This window comes from Panthera tigris, chromosome E3, assembly GCF_018350195.1.
Source record: "Panthera tigris isolate Pti1 chromosome E3, P.tigris_Pti1_mat1.1, whole genome shotgun sequence".
Taxonomy (NCBI): Eukaryota; Metazoa; Chordata; class Mammalia; order Carnivora; family Felidae; genus Panthera; species Panthera tigris.
Genome location: NC_056675.1, coordinates 32,304,280 through 32,320,763, shown reverse-complemented (window position 1 = coordinate 32,320,763; position 16,484 = coordinate 32,304,280). Strand labels below are relative to the sequence as shown.

Genomic DNA, 16,484 nt, shown 5'->3' with positions numbered 1-16,484 from the left:
GACTTGGGAGGAGGGACCCCAGGCCTTTGGAGGAAACTGCTTACAGCGGCCCAGAGGAAGAGGCAGGCAGGGTGTGCTGTCTCCTTGGCTGCTTAGCACAGACAGCTGGGCCCTCACCACACATGCCGTGTATAGTTAGCTGTGTGTTCCAGGAGGGAAAAAAAGTGATAGGATTGAAGCCCACCTTCTTTAAAATAGATAGGTAGGTAGGTAGGTAGGTAGGTAGGTAGGTAGATAGATAGATAGATAGATAGATAGATAAAGGGGCGCCTGGGCGCCTTAGTCGGTTAAGCGTCCAACTCTTGATTTTGGCTCAGATGATGATGTCACAGTTCCTGGGATCAAGCCCCATGTCAGGCTCTGTGCTGACAGCACAGAGCCTTCTTGGGATTCTGCCTCTCCCTTTCTTTTTGCCTCTCTCCGCTTGCTTTCTATCTTAAAATAAATAAACATTAAAAAAAAAAATCACTCACGTATTAAAAAAAAAAAAAAGACACCTAAAACAGCATGTGATGCTTGAAACAGTAAAATTAAATCTCTAGGACATTTACCTATATAGGAAATGTCATTCCTTTAGGGTGTCTGGTAAATGAAGTGTCTGTGTCCAACGATGCATGCACATTCAGTGTCAGTACTGAGGCAGCAAAGTTCCAGGAGGGGAGATGTTGTTACCATTCATCGTAGTCATCAGAGAAGACTTCCTGGAAGTGGTGTGGAGCTAGGCAGACAGTCCCGCTCCTGTCTGGCCCAGCGGCTGTGGGCATACGCGCTTTCTCAGGGCTCGGTGTTCCCCTCTGTAACACGGGACAGCATCAGCACTCCCGTCCAGTGGTAGGTGAGCCCCACAGGTGCCCGGAACTTAGTAGGTGCTCGCTGCGTAGCTTTGTTTTTCTGATCCCAGCTAAGATGCTGAGCGGCTGAGGAAGGAAGTAGGTCGGTGGTCATGTGGCAGGAGTCGTAGGGCGTCTGGAGCCAGCTGAGTCTCCGTCTTGTCGGCGGACTGGGAAACATCCCTTCCGGAGTCTTCGGGGGGACTAAATAGGATCTGTAGCTCACCGCCTGCCTGCAGTCAGTGGTCTGCTCTCCACCAACGGGGGGCTGCCCTCGCCAGGTCTGTCGTCGTCACTCTGGGGAGTACAGAGAGAGGGAGGAGGCTGCGGTCAGGGACCCGCTCCCCGCTGGGTGGAGGGGCCCGAGAGGGTGGGAAAGCACAGCTTGCCACAGCACGGAGGCAACTCGTCAAGGGTGTCCGAGCTGTCAGTTCAGGGGAAGGAAAACTCTGCGTCTCGGGAAAGAAAGGCTTGCGTCCCGCACGTCTGGCCGCCTCGAGGCCTCGTGCCAGCCTTAACGTGGGCGTGCTGTACCCGTTGGCTGTCGGCGGGTGAGATGAGGGGCCCGTGTAACCTGCCCCGGCCCCTCCCTCCCTGCGGTGAGGTTTCCTGTGATGTCTCTCTTCCAGATGAAGCCCATGAATGTGGAGTACCTCATGATGGACGCCTCTATCCTGCTGCCCCCGACGGGCACGCCGCTGACCGGCATCGACTTCGTGAAGCGGCTGCCGTGCGGCGACGTGGAGAAGACGCGGCGGGTGAGTGAGCGCAGGTGGGACCCACCTCTCCTGGGCTGCCGTCTGCCGGGGCCGCCGCCGGGGCCGGGAGGGAGGGTCTTCCGGCCGGATCGGGAGCCCGCCGTCCACCCCGTGTCCGGACAGCGGGCGGACGGGCTCCCCCCCTCGCGCCCTGCCGCCCGGACAGACTTCTCGAGGGGACCTGCCCCTTGCTAACGCAGGGTTGAAATTCCGCGGCGCGGTGCCGGGCAGGCTGCCTTCGCTGGTGCAGGGCGCGACCCCCAGCCCCAGGCTGTGAGAGAAAGCCTCCGGGCCGCTGCGGGCACCGGGGGCAGGGGGGTGAACAGAGGGCAGGCAGCGCAGGTGAGGCCCATGTGAAACTCTGGCCCAGAGAGGCTCAGCACCCCCGCCCGAGATGGTGTGGTGTTAAGGTATCTGAGGGATCTCCAGGCAGGCACCCGCTAAGGAGACTGCGATTCTCGCCCTGCGTACTTGCCTCCGTGTGTGGCGGGCACATTAGTTCTCAGAACCACCCCTTATCAGCGCTTTTTTTCTGAAGCAGTCTCGCAGGGCTCTTCACGGTATGCTATCTCTCTCGTAAGATCAGCTTCTTTCTTAGAAAGCAGCGTCACCTTGGGGCGCCTGGGCGGCTCAGTCCGTTGAGCGTCTGACTTCAGCTCAGGTCGTGATCTCACAGCCTGTGAGTTTGAGCCCCCCATCGGGCTCTGTGCTGACGGCTCAGAGCCTGGAGCCCCTTGGGATTCTGTGTCTCCCTCTCTCTCTGCCCCTCCCCTGCTTGCGCTCTGTCTCTCTCTGTCTCAAAAATAAATAAAAACATTAAAAAAAAAAACCAAACTACTTTAGAAAGCACTGTCACCTCTTCCTAGAAAAGCATTCCCTGGAGACATGAATGGATAAATGAGATGAATCCCTTGCCCTCTTCTTCTGAGTTAATCCCAGGCTAACCAGAGCCACAGAGGTGTTCGTTCTTGGATTTTGACAACCAGGAGTCACCTGCTGGATCGGCCTCAAACAGGAAGATTCCGTGGGCTTCCTCTGCCCAGGCGGTGATTTCGCCTTGGAGGCATGGGGTGGCGGGGGACACAGAGGAGTTCGGACCTGTGTGTTTTAAGTCCATCCGCGTTCCCTGCCGTCTGACCAGACCCGCAGACCTCACCACAGGACCCACCCTGTCTGAGCTAGAGCGAGGTCCAGAAGGCTGTGAATATTGAGAGCTCCTGCTCTGTGTTGGTACTGCCTTCTTTCTGGTTCGTGGTCCCCCAGTTTTCTTAATGCTTGTAGGAGCTCATGTCTGACAGAAAGTGAGTCTTCATATCAGTTCTCAGTATGAACCTCCTGATGTAATTTTACAATTGTCCTAGGAGATTGTGCTAAATTTAACCCATCTCACAGAGGAAGAAACTGAGGCATGAAGAGGTCCAGTGATTTGCTCAAGGTCCCCCAGCTGATAAGTAGCAGGAGCCAGGACTCGGCTCGGGCAGCGTGGCCTCCAGAGCTACCCTCTTAGCCACTCTGACCTGCCACTCCCTACTGCCACCTTCGTCATATTTATCAGTCCTACGTGGTTCTGGGCACCAGGGACGTGGAATACACCGCCTCAGTCATCTAGGAGTCAGAGTCTAGAGGCCAGGGTAGGAAAGGCAGCATCATCAGTTTAAGGAATATGGGGTCAGGCTCTTAATCCCGCCTGGGAGCAAGGTGGCACGGGCACCAGAGGGATAGGCCGGGCAGCCAGGGGGTGCAGAGCACCAGGGAGATGTGGCTCATTCCAACACCTCTAGGGAAGGGACATGGCTGGAGCGCAGAGCGAGGGAGGCCCAATGGGAAGTGATGAGGCTGGAGGGAGCTGATCTCAGGGGCCTTAGAGCCCAGCCAGGACCTTGGCCTTGGTAGCTGATTGCTGACATCAGGCCCTGCCAGCCCAGGGCAGACGGTCATGGTCCACAGGAGAGAATGGGAGAAATTCAGGGGTGGGGCAGATGGCAGAGGGAGGGTTGCTTGGGCTTTGGGGTTCCTTTACCCATCTGAGAGGAGCACGTCCCTGCCCTTGCCAGAGGTATTGTGGGGAGTCAGTGAAAGGCAGAACACGAAAGGCCAGTAGTAGTCCTTTTTTTTTTTAATAGATATTTTTCTTTTCTTTGTTTTTTTTAAGTTTATTTATTTTGAGAGAGTGCATGAGCAGGGAAGGGACAGAGAGGGAGAAAGAGAGAATCCCAAGCAGGCTCTGCACTGTCAGTGCAGAGACCAAGGCGGGGCTCAAAATCATGAACTGTGAGATCGTGACCTGAGTCGAAATCAAGAGTCAGATGCTTAACCGACTGAGCCACCCAGGCGCCCCAGGCCAGTAGTAGTTGCTGGTGGTCCGGGCCTCCTTCTTCTCTTTGCCCCTTACACCTCACTTGGTTGTAAGCGGCCTGCCTCCCTTGCCGCAGATGGGATGCGTAGCCCAACTAACCGAGTGCAGACAGCGTTGGCAATGTCTGCGCTTCCCTGGGGTCTCTTTTTTAGTCTTTGTCTGTGTGACAAGTTTATAAAAGCAACTCTGAAGCCTCAGGGCCCCTGGGTTTAGAGCCCGCGAGAAGGTGGCCGAATGGTAGAAAAGAGGGCCGGCCATCTCAGAGCAAAGCCATCTACCTTAGAGAAGCTTTCCTTTGTGACTTCAGATTTCTGAAGGGGAGTTTTGGCCACTCACCTCAGTCCGGTTCCTATTTCAAGGAGCTGTCTAGAATCCTCCAGAAGCTCCAGAATCCTTAGCCCATTTCAGACATCAGAACGCAGCAGTGTGCTTTGAATTTGAGCTAAAGGAAGTGTATGGTTTAGCAAGCAATTGAGGGCTTATGTGGTTTCTTTCAAGTTCTTTGCTTGTATCCAAAGAACATTCCATTTCATCCTTTTGGATTCAAAGGTTTTCTTCTTCTTCTTTTTTTTCCACCAAGGAAACTTTTTTAACTTTTAGGAGGCTGACCCTTTTCAGAAATCCCTTCTGTTTCCTTAAGGACTTGTTGAAGGAAGTTCAAACAACCCTTAATAATACATCATTCCTAACTTGTAAAACAGTCCTCCCTACATTCTTCAGAGAGCCCCTGGACACTCACCGTATGCCAGATGCTGTGCCCGAGGGCACAGAAGTGAACCGGGCTGCGGGGACATTTGAGTACAGAGTTCAAGATGTGAATGAGCACGGCATGTTCAAGAAGCAGGGTGACCGGCAGGCTGAGTGAAGGGAACGGGATAAGACAGGAGGGTGACCAGGCCTCGCAGGCCATGGGGAGGCACCCAGCTCTGAAAGTCACGTTGTGCCTCTTGCGCATTCTTCCATTCGACAGATGTGTTGAGCATTTTCTAGGTACTGCGCAAAACGCCAGAATAGACAGTGAATGGAGATTATAAAACGAGACCAAAATAGCAAGAGAGCCACTGAGCCATGCCAGCTGGTAAGGGAAGTTCACGTAGAAACGAAGGTCCTGGGAACTACTGGGGTCTGATGAGAACGTGTAAGCAGAAATGGGGACTTGGGCTGGGCCCCTCCAAGAGGCAGTGAGAGAAGCAGTTTAGAAAGAACACAGGCCGGTGAGACCAACCAAGTTCAGTGCCAGCTCCAGCTGTGTGACATTGGGCAAGTTGTTCAACCTCATTGAGCCTCAGGTTGCTCGTGTGTTCTGTGTCTCAGCTCCTGCCCAAGGTAGTTGGAAAGACGGGCTGCAAGGTGCCTGGCAGACAGAAGGTGCTCAGGAAGTACTTACTGTGCGGTGAAGCAGTCTAGCATCTGAGGAGGGAAGGAAAGAGAGTTTTTCGTGGTCTCCTGAAGCTTAAGGCTAGAGAAGAGTTAGAGGAATTTTGGTGAACATCAAAATCTGGTTTTAATCCAGTAGCTACCTTTCCGTGGTAATCTGGGAAGCCATTAGGAAACAAATGTATTTGTGTGAAATTTTATTTGTCCCTGAATTCTGTTCCCAATCCCTACATAAAACCACACACAGGTTTTGTGTTTATCGCTGTTGACCGTGAGGAAATAGGATATTTTGCTTTCCTCTCTGGACGTGTATTACGCATGAAAGAACATCTTGTGAGGTTCTAAAAGTGGAGGGGAAAGAATTTCCCGTGATTTCATCACCCAAGACACTTTTCGCGTCTCCTCCCTGCCTTTGTTTGCAAGCGTGTCTTCTCATGGAGGCAGGAAGGGTGCCTTGTGGCCTCGCTTCCAGGCCCCTCCCTGCCCTTTCTCCATCCTGCAGCAGAATCAGGAAGCTCTCCTTGTTGTGACGCGGTCGTCGCAAGTCGAATCTCTTACCGGGGCCTGAAAGTTTATCTGGTGACTTCTGCCATGACTTAGGCATCTTTCTGCTGGTTCGATATCCTGGTTGCTTCCGGGATCACGTTATTTTCAGCTAAACTGTCATGAGCAGCTTCACGAATACAGTGTTTTCTTTCTCCTGGCTTATTTCTTTAGGATAAGTTCCCAGAAGTGGAGTTTCCGCTTCAAAGGGTATGAACGTTTTTTGCGTGACACTGTACATCCTGGCAAGGCGCTTTCCCAACGGGCTGTGCCCGCTTTACACTGCTTCGGCGTCCCATTAAGAAGGACTGACGCGGGGCGCCTGGGTGGCTCAGTCGGTTAAGCGGCCGACTTCAGCTCAGGTCACGATCTCGCGGTCCGTGGGTTCGAGCCCCGCGTCGGGCTCTGGGCTGATGGCTCAGAGCCTGGAGCCTGCTTCCGATTCTGTGTTTCCCTCTCTCTCTGCCCCTCCCCCGTTCATGCTCTGTCTCTCTCTGTCTCAAAAATAAATAAAACGTTAAAAAAAAAAAATTAAAAAAAAAAAAAAAAAAAAAAAAAAGAAGGACTGACGCTTGGCGGCCACTTCCACAGCCTGGTGGGCTTCTAACCTGGGTGACTGTCCCCTAAACTCCGCGGCTTGCAGGTGTGGCAGGGGCAGTGGCAAGAGGGCTAGACCTGAGCGCCGTATACGGGGCGGCCCCAGGGCTCGGGGGCTGCGCCTCTGCGGTGGCCCCTGAGATCGGGGCCGGTGGGTACCCCCCATTCCCAGAACTCGCACCTGGGCTCGGGGGATTCGTGTGACTCACCTAGGTCCGTCTGAGCCCGTAGCCGTCCTGCCCCACTTGGCGAACTCGTTCCCCACGACCCCCTCGTAGAACTCGGCTCTTGGGGGCACTGGAGCACGCAGGATGCGTCTCTTCTTGGTACTTGAGCCTGCTCAGCTGTCACTCCTGTCCAAAACGAATGTGTTCTTCCAGAGTCCGTCCGCCTTCCTGGCATTCTGTGGAAGCTTCAGAAAGAGTAATGAGTCCTTTTTCCTTTTTAGTAAAACTTGACAAATTGCATGTTTATTTGGCAAAGTCCAGAGAAGCGCTCAATAAAAGCCTGGGTCCCAAGCCTTAAATCTTTTGAAGGCAAAGGCATATGGTTGGAAGAATACAGAGTTTGGAGTCTGGTTATTAGCCGAGTCACTGTGGGCAGGCTGCCTCACATCCCCGGGCTTTGCTTTCCCGTCTGTAAAATGGGAACCACGCAGAGTTGTTAAAAGGCTTCAGTGAGATGTCACGGTCTTGCCTCGCTAGTACCTGGCAGGACTCTGGTGAGTAGAGGGGGTGTTATTGTTTAGGGGGCTGTGGGATGAATTTGAGGGCCTTGATCCTGGTGTTTTACCTCTCTTTTGTGGATTCTTGGACTTGTGTGGCTAGTCAACGTGCCTGGTGGACCCTGTAGGACCCCCACGGGACCCCCATCTTTAGTCCGAATGGAGCACCTGGCCCTGTGGGGTCCGTCCTCCCTCGTGGGCATGGGCTTTTCACACCCTCTTCCTTCTCTTAACTGGGGCAAGAACCAGGAAAAGTATTTTCGGGGCGTTTATTTTATGTTCTGTATTTTTCACATTTTTATTCTATTATTATTGTTATTATTATTATTATCATTTGGTATTTCTGGAAATACCTGCCATTTGTTGCTTGCAGAGCCAAAGCAGATGTGTTACCAGAAAGGTCTCTCCTAGGAGCCAAGTTCTGAACTTTTATATTGGAAGGTTTTGGTTCTCAGACTGATGGTCTATAGAAAGCGACACACATTTCTGTTCTCAACCCCCAGCGAGGAGGGTCCTGCTTGATTTCTTTGCCCTCAGAACCCCGGGAGGAATGGGTTTTTGACACAGAAATGAACCATTCACTCAGCTTGGACCTGACCGATGGGCCTTTTTTGGTCCCATCCGAGGCCCGTGACTCATTATTTGAGAGTTCAGATGGCCGTGTAGTTCAAATGACCACCCACATCTTGGGCTTTCTGCGCTCAGGCCGGCACAGGCGTGTGAATTTCTTCGTGTGCTTGGTTAAGTGCCACAAGCATCAGACATTCCCGGTTCCAACCCCAGCTCAGGCATCATCAGCCCTGTGAACTTGGTTCAGTCTGCCTCTCCCCGTTCCGTCTCTTCCCGTGTCACGGCTTTGACACTGCAGTGAGGTGCCCACGGTGCCTGGCACGCGGTGGCTGCTTCATAATTGCCGTTTCGATTTTAAGAAAACGAAGCCACACTTCTTTCTCTTCAGATTGTTGCAGACGTCTTACGAAGACTGTGCTTTAAAAAGCTGATAAGAACAATCAGACCGATACTGATGCAGCTGCCACTCTCACTGCGATATAAAAGCTTATCTTCCTCTAGTACTTTGGCGTGACCTCAGAATGCATCCAGGACATAGGATTGTTCTTCCGGTTTTCTACGTTAGGAGATCAAGAGAGTGGCTCAGGTCTCTTGCCAGTTGCAGGCCACGGCCAGATGAGGCTTTCCACGTGCGGGTGGGTATCCTTGTGGCCTGGGTCATCGGAAGCCAGCGCAAGCCCCGCTCTTTGGAGGCAGAGGCAGGAATTTGCCTCCCCGCCCCGCCCCGCCCCCCTCTTGTTTTGGGAGGCACCTTGTCTTACGAAGGGCCGCCTCCCCAGTCAGTGGGCCAAGGCTGTAGCCTCAGAACTATAAACAAGAAGACCAAAAGTGGGCTGGCGCTCATCGCCGTGTGGCTCGCCAGTGGCGACAGTGGTGACGGTGGTTTGTCCCCGTGCCCTCCCCCGTGCCCAGCTATCGAGTGGCCGCAGTGAAGGATGGCTGCCCCTTTACTAGCACATGCTAGCCACGCCCCCGCCCCCCGCCCCCTGCCTTATATCAGAGCCTCCTAGCAGCCCTGTGAGGCAGGGGCCACCACCCCCATTTCACGGATGTGGACGTTGGAGCTCACGGGGGTCGGGGGCCTTGCCCAGCAAGTCCAGCGCAGACCTCGTGTGTCTGACTGCAGAGCGGTTTCCCTCAGGCCTCAGGTAGGCCCGTCAGCTACGCTTCAGGGGAAGAGGTGGGAGATGGCCTGTGCGAGGGGCTGCCCCTCCGCTTCCTGGTCTCACCGATGGGCCACTCAGCTCCAGTCGGGGACCTGAGGGTAGCTTGCGTGCTACCAGCACAAGCCGGGCCCGCGGTGAAGGCTGCTTTCTGCACAAACATCTCCGGTTCCGGGGCCTGGGATTCTGCTTTCTTCCCGGTCTCTGGGAAGCGTCGATGGCCATGCTGGATCCCTCCCGGACGCCTCTTCCGCGGGCCAGGGATCCCCATGCTCGCGGAGCTGCCTCTGTTCCCGGAGAGCTGGCTGGGTCAGTGTGAGGGGCCCTTGGGGCACCGATGTCCCTGCACACCTGCCAGGCCCCAGGTCTGCCGTCCCGTCCACAGCGTAGCCCCTGTGCAAGGCCAAGGGGCTGAAGCTTTGTTGTGCACGGGCTCGCCCAAGAGGGGCAGGGGTGAGCTTTTAATCGAGTCGGGCCGCCCTGAACCCCGCAGGGTTCACCCTCTGTTCTCTCTGCCCCCACATTCAGTAGGTGGGACGCGGGAACGCTGTCACTTGGGATTTGCGTTTCCAGATTCTGTGCCGGTTTAGTGGGAAGAGGCCAGGTTCCAGCCCTCCCTAGATGCATGCCCTGGGGCAGGGAACTTCACCTCCTTGGGTCTCAGTGTCTTGTCCACAAAGCGGGCCACCTGCTGAGGACGCAGGGGTGTGGGGTGGGGGTGGGGGTGGGGGTGGGGTCAGAAGGTCACGTGACACTAGGGGAGAGGTGCTGGCAAATGACAAGTGCTCGGTTGAGGTGAGGTGCCCTCACTTGTGGATAAGTGGGAACAGGCTGCACCTGTTGATTCTCTTTCTTTTTCTTGTTCTTCTTTTTCTTCTTCTTTTTTTTTTTGTCTTGCTTTGCAAACACCAGAGCACTGGGACTGGGACTGGGAGAGGTGGACTTCGTTTTTTTTGTTGAAATCAAGAGCCACTGTGTGGTTTCTCCACATGGAGCACGTCACCTAACTAACTACAGGTTCATTCTTTGCTGCTCCCCAACTGTTTGTGCAGGCCATCCGGGTGTTCTTCATGCTCCGTTCCCTGTCACTGCAGCTGCGAGGGGAGCCTGAGACCCAGTTGCCACTGACACGGGAGGAGGACCTGATCAAAACCGATGACGTCCTAGATCTGAGTGAGTCACGGCAGGGGTGAGGGGGCGGGGCAGGGGGCAGTGTCTGCTCCACTCTGCCGGCTCAGGCGTAGCTGGGAGGGTCAGTGTGCCACCAGCATTTGGGACAGCGGTTGATCCGTCACCAAGCACCAACAGAGCGTGCGTGTCCCACAAAACTCCAAGAAAGGGCCCTGCCTTCTGGGTGCTCGGAAGCTCGTCCGCGGGTTCTGCTGTCCTCAGCCCAGGTGGGGCTGTGCAGGTCGTCCGCCGAGGGGTCTGGGCGGGGTGATCGGGGTCTCCGGCTCCAGGATCCCTGCCCTCCATATGACCGTGGCACTGCCAGTTTGATTGGTTTTCTGTATGATGCCAATGATTAAAGATTCTGCTGCTAAAAAGGGGGAGGGGGGACTTTCAAAAGTGACTGTGGGTGACTTGATTAAAAGCGACAACGGGCATTAGCCTGGTTGCGTTCCGATAACCCTTCTCGTACGTGTAGGGCTCTCTCTTTCCTGCCATTTGCTATAGGGCACGTGCACAGGGATGGGCAAGGTGGCATTGTGATATAGTAGGATTCTTCGGTTAGAAGAGACGGAACACACAACTTAGGCTGGCTTCAGGAACAGAAAGGGGAGTTGGCTGACGTCACTGGGAAGTCCAGGAGTACACTGCCTTCAGGTATAGCTGCATCTAGGGACTTAAGCGGCGTCATCAGGAAGCCGCTGCCCTTTGTCTCCGCTGGGCTTCCCTTTGTTCTGCCTTCATCCTCAGGAGGGCTCTCATCAGATGGTGACAAGGAGGCCGTCTGCCGTTCCAAAATCTACTGAACCGGCTAAGCAGCCCTTCCAGAAACAGGCAGGGCTGCTCTTTCCTGTGACTTGATGGAGGTCCACAGCAGGGCTCTCATTGGTCTGGCTTGGGTCCATTGACCATCCCTGAACCAATCTGTGGTCAGAGGAATGTGGTTCACTAATGGGCGAGGCCGGGGTCTCGTGGCTGGTCCTGGAGCTGGGAGGTGGGGCCCATTTCTTTTGAAAGAAAAGACTCAGACTCCACCTGAGAGTGAGGAGGGAGGTTGCCCTCAAAGAAAACTCAAAGACATGGAAGTTGAGCAGGCAGGACCCGCAGAGGGCCACCCTTTGTAGCATATGGTAAAGACAGGGTCCTGTTGTTTTAAGACCGCTTTATTGAGATCAGTTTACGTCTGATAAAATTCACCAAGGTTTAGCGTACAGTTGAATGAGTTTTGACAGAAGCGTTCCGTTGCGTGACCCACGATCCTGATGTAGACCCCTGAGGGTTGGCACTTGAGCCGGATACCCCTGCCCTGCCGTGTGTTCCCTTGAACCAACGATGGAAAACACCCCCCGCCCCGCTTCTATTTCCTCACCTGTAAAATGGCGATGAACTTCCTTATATTATGGGCCTGTGTTGAGAACTGAGCAAAATCGTATGAAATATTACACAACTGAGCATTGTGTCCAGGGTATAACTGTGCTCAGGAAGCTGCAGTCCTCTGTATTACCTGCTAATTAAATAAGGTGATGCATAGAAAGTGCAGAGCTTCCTGCGTGAATAGAGGATTCTCCGTAAGTGATTATGATGGGTTTTACCTGTTTGTCTTAACTTCTTCTTCTTGCCTTCTTCTTGTTCTCTTTTTGTTTTCTCTCTCTTGGAAGAACAAGGGAGCTGTGTCCTGTACGGGCCGCTCTCTGCTCATCTCCTTTGGCCCCTTCCTCCTTGAGAGATGGCCACAGGGATTTCTTTAAGGGTTTAAATTGATTAAGCTGACTGGAGAGAAGATAAACCAGTCTTTCTCTGATTGGATTCAGGGAAGGAGGGAGACAGCTTGCTTTCATGGGCAGCAAGAACGTTCGCATCCATGAAATGGAATTAAATCTTATGCTGGGAATTCATAAGATTCATAAGAAGGAATGCTTCCTTCCCCCTCCACCTAGGAATGGCCCGCTGAAAGAAAGGTTAAAAGTCTTTCACTTATCAATTTTAATTGACTAGATTGCTAGTTGAGATCACTTAACTGAACCTTTTTGGGTAGCTGGCCATTAAGAAAGTAATGGCTGTCTGTCTTTACCCAGCCCCATCACAAATTATGTCTTCGCTAAAGGGCGCCATCCAGAAAGTACTAGGAATTGTGGGTTTTATGAGCACATGGTACTAGAATAAGATATGCATGTGTTATTGTTTGACTTTTCTTTCTTCTTTTTATTCTTCCTGGCGATTGTTCCTAAATGCTGGATCTCCCCTTCCATTGGGGAAAAGTCAGCACGCTCTGCACGTCACAAAATGCCTTCTATGTACATAAAATGTAGGCAACATCATAACCTAGACGAAGGCATTCATATTTGCCAAGCGATTGGAAACTGGGCATCCTCCTTGTGAGCGTAGTAATTTGAGGAGGCTGACTTCGGGGAGAAATGCTGGGGCTGGTCAACTTTTCTGGAAGGTGATGTGATACGGCGGACAGGCACAAAGGAATGCTAGCTCCAGCCGACCAACAGATCGCAGGAGGAGGTGACTTAACCTGTATTTACTGACCTTGTCACACGTTGATAAGAAACCACAGCCCCATCACATATCTCCAGACCAGCTGTGAGCCTCTGGGTCGGGTGTGGCAGGTGAGCTCTGACAGGCTGGCTCCTGAATAGGAGCCTCGTGGAGGCCTTCACCCCTGCCCCTCCGGAAAGAAGCCAGCTGCCCGTGCTCGAGCCTGTTTTGTTTTTGTTTTTGCCGGAGAGGAGAGTGGCTTGGGGCAGAGGTCACAGACTGGCAGCGTGAAGGAAGGGAGGGCAGGCGGGCAGGAGGCAGGGAAGGGGGATGGGAAGGGAAGGCTGGCTTGACTAGATAAAACAGATCAGACTTTTAGAGAGAATGGCCCCGTGAATCACCACCTACCCCGCCTCCAGCTTCAAAGGTTATTACTCTCACTGCCCCTACCAGTTCTCTTTTTATATACCCGCACCCCGCGTATTAAAGCAAATGGAAGACGTCGCATCTATACATACTTGTCTCTAGCAGACAAGGACTGGGGGCTGCTCTTGTTAACTGAATTGGTTGCCACCCTTGCAGATGGTGAGCTTGCCCGGCCCCGCTGCAGCTCCAGATGGAGCCCGGGCAGGAGGGAGGGCTCGCGGCACCGTGCCCACTCCGACAAGCCATCGGGCTGGTGGCATCGCTCAGGGCCTTAGGGTTCCTGAGGCTCAGCGGCCTTGCCTCTAAAATGGTTCTGAAGACTTGCCGGGGAGCTGTTGAAAATCAGATGAGATCACGTTGGTGAAGCTGCCGGTGCCGTGCTGGGCCCATCGTAGATGCTCGGTGGGGGGAGAGCTGGCTGTCGTCCCTGGTGCAGCTGCTGGAGAAGTGATGTAGGGCTCACACTGCGGGGGTCCGCGGGGCGGGCATCTTCGGCTTTGGCAGCGATTTGGAGGAGCGTATCCTGACATGTTTGAACCAGTTCATCACTTGTATGATGTCTCCATTTTGGGGGTAAGAAAGGCCGCGCTGGCTGCCTGCGTCCAAGTGAAGGGAGCCGCACCGGGCAGGGCACTCCTGCGTGCTCCCTGATGGGCCTCCTGACCGACAGGCCCCTGGAGTGCCCTGAGGACAGCAGGCTGTGACCAGAAGCCAGCTTCCTGCCAGAATTGGCACCAGGGCCTTCTAAAAGGAGTCTTGCCTGTTTCTAGAAAATATGGCCTATCACGGTAGGGAGAAATTCCCCCCTTGTCCATATATCCTAAGTAGATACCAGCCATCCTTGTGAAACTCCTGGATTCCTTCCCAGCCTTTTCCATGTGGCCACTTGACGTTTACATAGTGTGGCCGTAGCATATGCGTCCCATACCTAATCTTGTCCCCTGATTTTCTAGACCCAGTCCGCAGATCCATCCATTCATTCCACGATGTGTTGGGCGCCTGCTGTATGCCAGGCACAGTGACGGGAGCTGGGATGTGATGGTGAGCTGAGGCCAGCTTGCTCTCTGCTCTGGTGGTGCTTCCAGTTTGGAGTGGGGGTGGGGGGGGCCGCCAAAGGTAAGGAAGTAAGTACACAATCACAGGTTGTCGGAGATGGTCTGTGGAGGCAGTTGGACGGGCTCTGTGCTCGAGAATAAGTAGGAGAAGAGACCTCCTAGGCTGGTTAGAGAGGCCTGTCTGGTCAGGCACCGTGCAAGGAGGGACCAGAAGATTGTGGGAAAAGGCAAAACCGAGGCCCGCCAGTTAGAGGGGATGGCAGAGGTGACGCCGGAAGGGGAGAGAGCGTGGTGTGTCCGGCAGCTGGTGTGGCCAGCAAGGGAATGAGGGGCTGAGATGAACCAGAACTCAGGCCCAAGGCAGCGGGAACCCATCTGAGCATTTCCACAGGGACATCGGTCCTTAAAGTGTACTTCCAGGTCACTTGGTCCCAACAGAGCCCCAAGGGGCTGGAGAGGCCACGTGAGAGGTGGTTCTGAACGTGGGCTTGGGGACCAGGCTGTGTCTGGCGTGAAATCCCAGCTTCGCCCTTGTAACGAGCTAGCGTATGGCCTTCTACAAGCAAATTTCGTGTCTTAGTGCCTCAGTCTCCTCATCTGTGAAATGGGAGTCGGTGGGAGGAGTGAAGGAGTTAATAGGTGTGAAGGGCTTGGAGCAGTGCCTGGTGCGCTCGCCGGCCAGCCGTTTGGAAGGCCCGGCGGGGTTCGGGGATCAACCAGCAGTGCGAAAAGGGGGATGGGAGCCCGGACGGCATTTCGTGGCGATGCTGGAGATCCAGCTGGACTCTGGGCTCTGAGCTTGGCGACAGTGTGGGCAGCAAGGGGTGGGGCTGGGGGGACAGCGACTCCGTAAGCAGGGGACCAGCCCTGGAGGAGGAGACGAAGCCTAATTGGGTGGTCACAGAAGAGGTGCTGAGCGGCGGCCCGGCCGTGATGCCCAGGGCGAGGGTCGGGCGTTGGCAGACACTGTCCTCGGGAGAGGTTCTCCACAACTGTCACGAACTTCGCAGTTACCGTGTCGGGCAGTAGAACATTGGCCGAGGCGTCTCCTGGGACCGTTGCATACCTGGTGGCATTTCTCCTTGTGCCGTGTCACCACACAGATGGCTGTTGCTCACAGGTGCCCACAGCAGTTAGAAACCTAGGTCGCACAGTCTGTGCGAGGGGGTCCCAACCCTCCAAACGCGGGTCTGCACACCAGCAGCTCTCTGTACTCTGGGCCTGCCTCCTCGCCCAGACTTGGACACACCTGTGTGGGGGCCTGGAAACAGGCCCGTGGAGGGTAGAGCAGTGGTTTCCTGTGGTTCCTAGACCTGGGGACTGCACTGCCCAGTACTGTGCCAAAACGATAAAACCCCAACAAACCCCTGGGGTTGGGATTGTCAGCTTTTTATTTTACGAAGTCTTTTTTTTTTTTTAAAGCATTTATGAACTACCATTTCATAAAAGAAAGGAATCCCAGATAAGTAGGAAGGCCATCATTTCAGAACAAGGGACAGACTTTCCAAGAACTATGCCAACGTGCTATGTTTTAATGGGGTCTATTCTTTTATTCACCTTTGAGAGACAGAAAGACAGAAAGACAGAGTGCAAGTGGGGGAGGGGCAGAAAGAGAAGGAGACACAGAATCCGAGGCAGGCTCCAAGCTCTGAGGTGTCAGCACAGAGCCCGGCATGGGGCTTGAACCCATAAACCTTGAGATCATGACCTGAGCCGAAGTCAGACGCTTAACCTACTGAGCTGCTCAGGTGCCCCAGTGGGGTCTCTTCTTTAAGTAATTCAAGTACAGGCCAATTACAAGAACAAAAGTGTCTCTGTCGTTTTTGAGCTCCGTCTGGTAGGGGAGGTGAGGACGGACCACCTGCGCACACAGAGGAAAGTCAGATGGCCACTGTGTTAAGGCGCCCAGGGGTTGCCTGGAAGTCACAGAGGTTTTTGAGGGAGCGACCACCCATCTGATGGCTGGGTGTGCATGCAGGTGCCTGGCAGGAGCAAAGGCCCTGGGTTTGAGGGGGAGTTCAGGAAGATGAGAAGCATCGGTGTGGCTGGAGGGCAGGGCAGGGTGGTGAGAGGACTGCGTTTGCCTGGGGCCCAGTGTGTGGGCCTTGCAGGTCGATCAGGGGTTCGGGCTTTCTCCTAAGAACAGTGAGAAGTGTTTTTCACCTGGTGATACGATCGCATTTGTATCTCAGAAGGCCCTCTCTGGCCTCAGTGTGAGGGTGGGTTTACGGGGTGAGGGGCAGCGTTCCAGCCAGGAGTCCTGGAGAGAGGCCAGGCCTGTGAGACGGATCCTGCAGAAGCGTTGTCCGAAAGGTGGTGCCCACAGGCTTCTCACACAGCCCGGTTTGCCCCAGCAAGTGGTTCCTGAGCGCTCTTGCTTTCTGCTCTAGGGCCCAGGTACAGGGACTCTTGATTGCTGGGAGGCCCATCC

The 16,484-nt window shown here is 54.2% G+C and overlaps 1 protein-coding gene across 10 annotated transcripts in view; it reads left to right on the top strand.

Annotated features, from left to right (window-relative positions):
- Window positions 1-16,484, top strand: part of CLEC16A (C-type lectin domain containing 16A) — a 201,620-nt gene that overhangs the window by 89,234 nt on the left and 95,902 nt on the right. For all 10 annotated transcript variants that reach the window (XM_042971412.1, XM_042971414.1, XM_042971411.1 and 7 more), the window contains exons 17-18: window positions 1,460-1,588; window positions 9,971-10,091. In XM_042971412.1, the coding sequence (XP_042827346.1) occupies window positions 1,460-1,588; window positions 9,971-10,091 (250 nt within the window). The remainder of the gene's footprint in view (window positions 1-1,459; window positions 1,589-9,970; window positions 10,092-16,484) is intronic.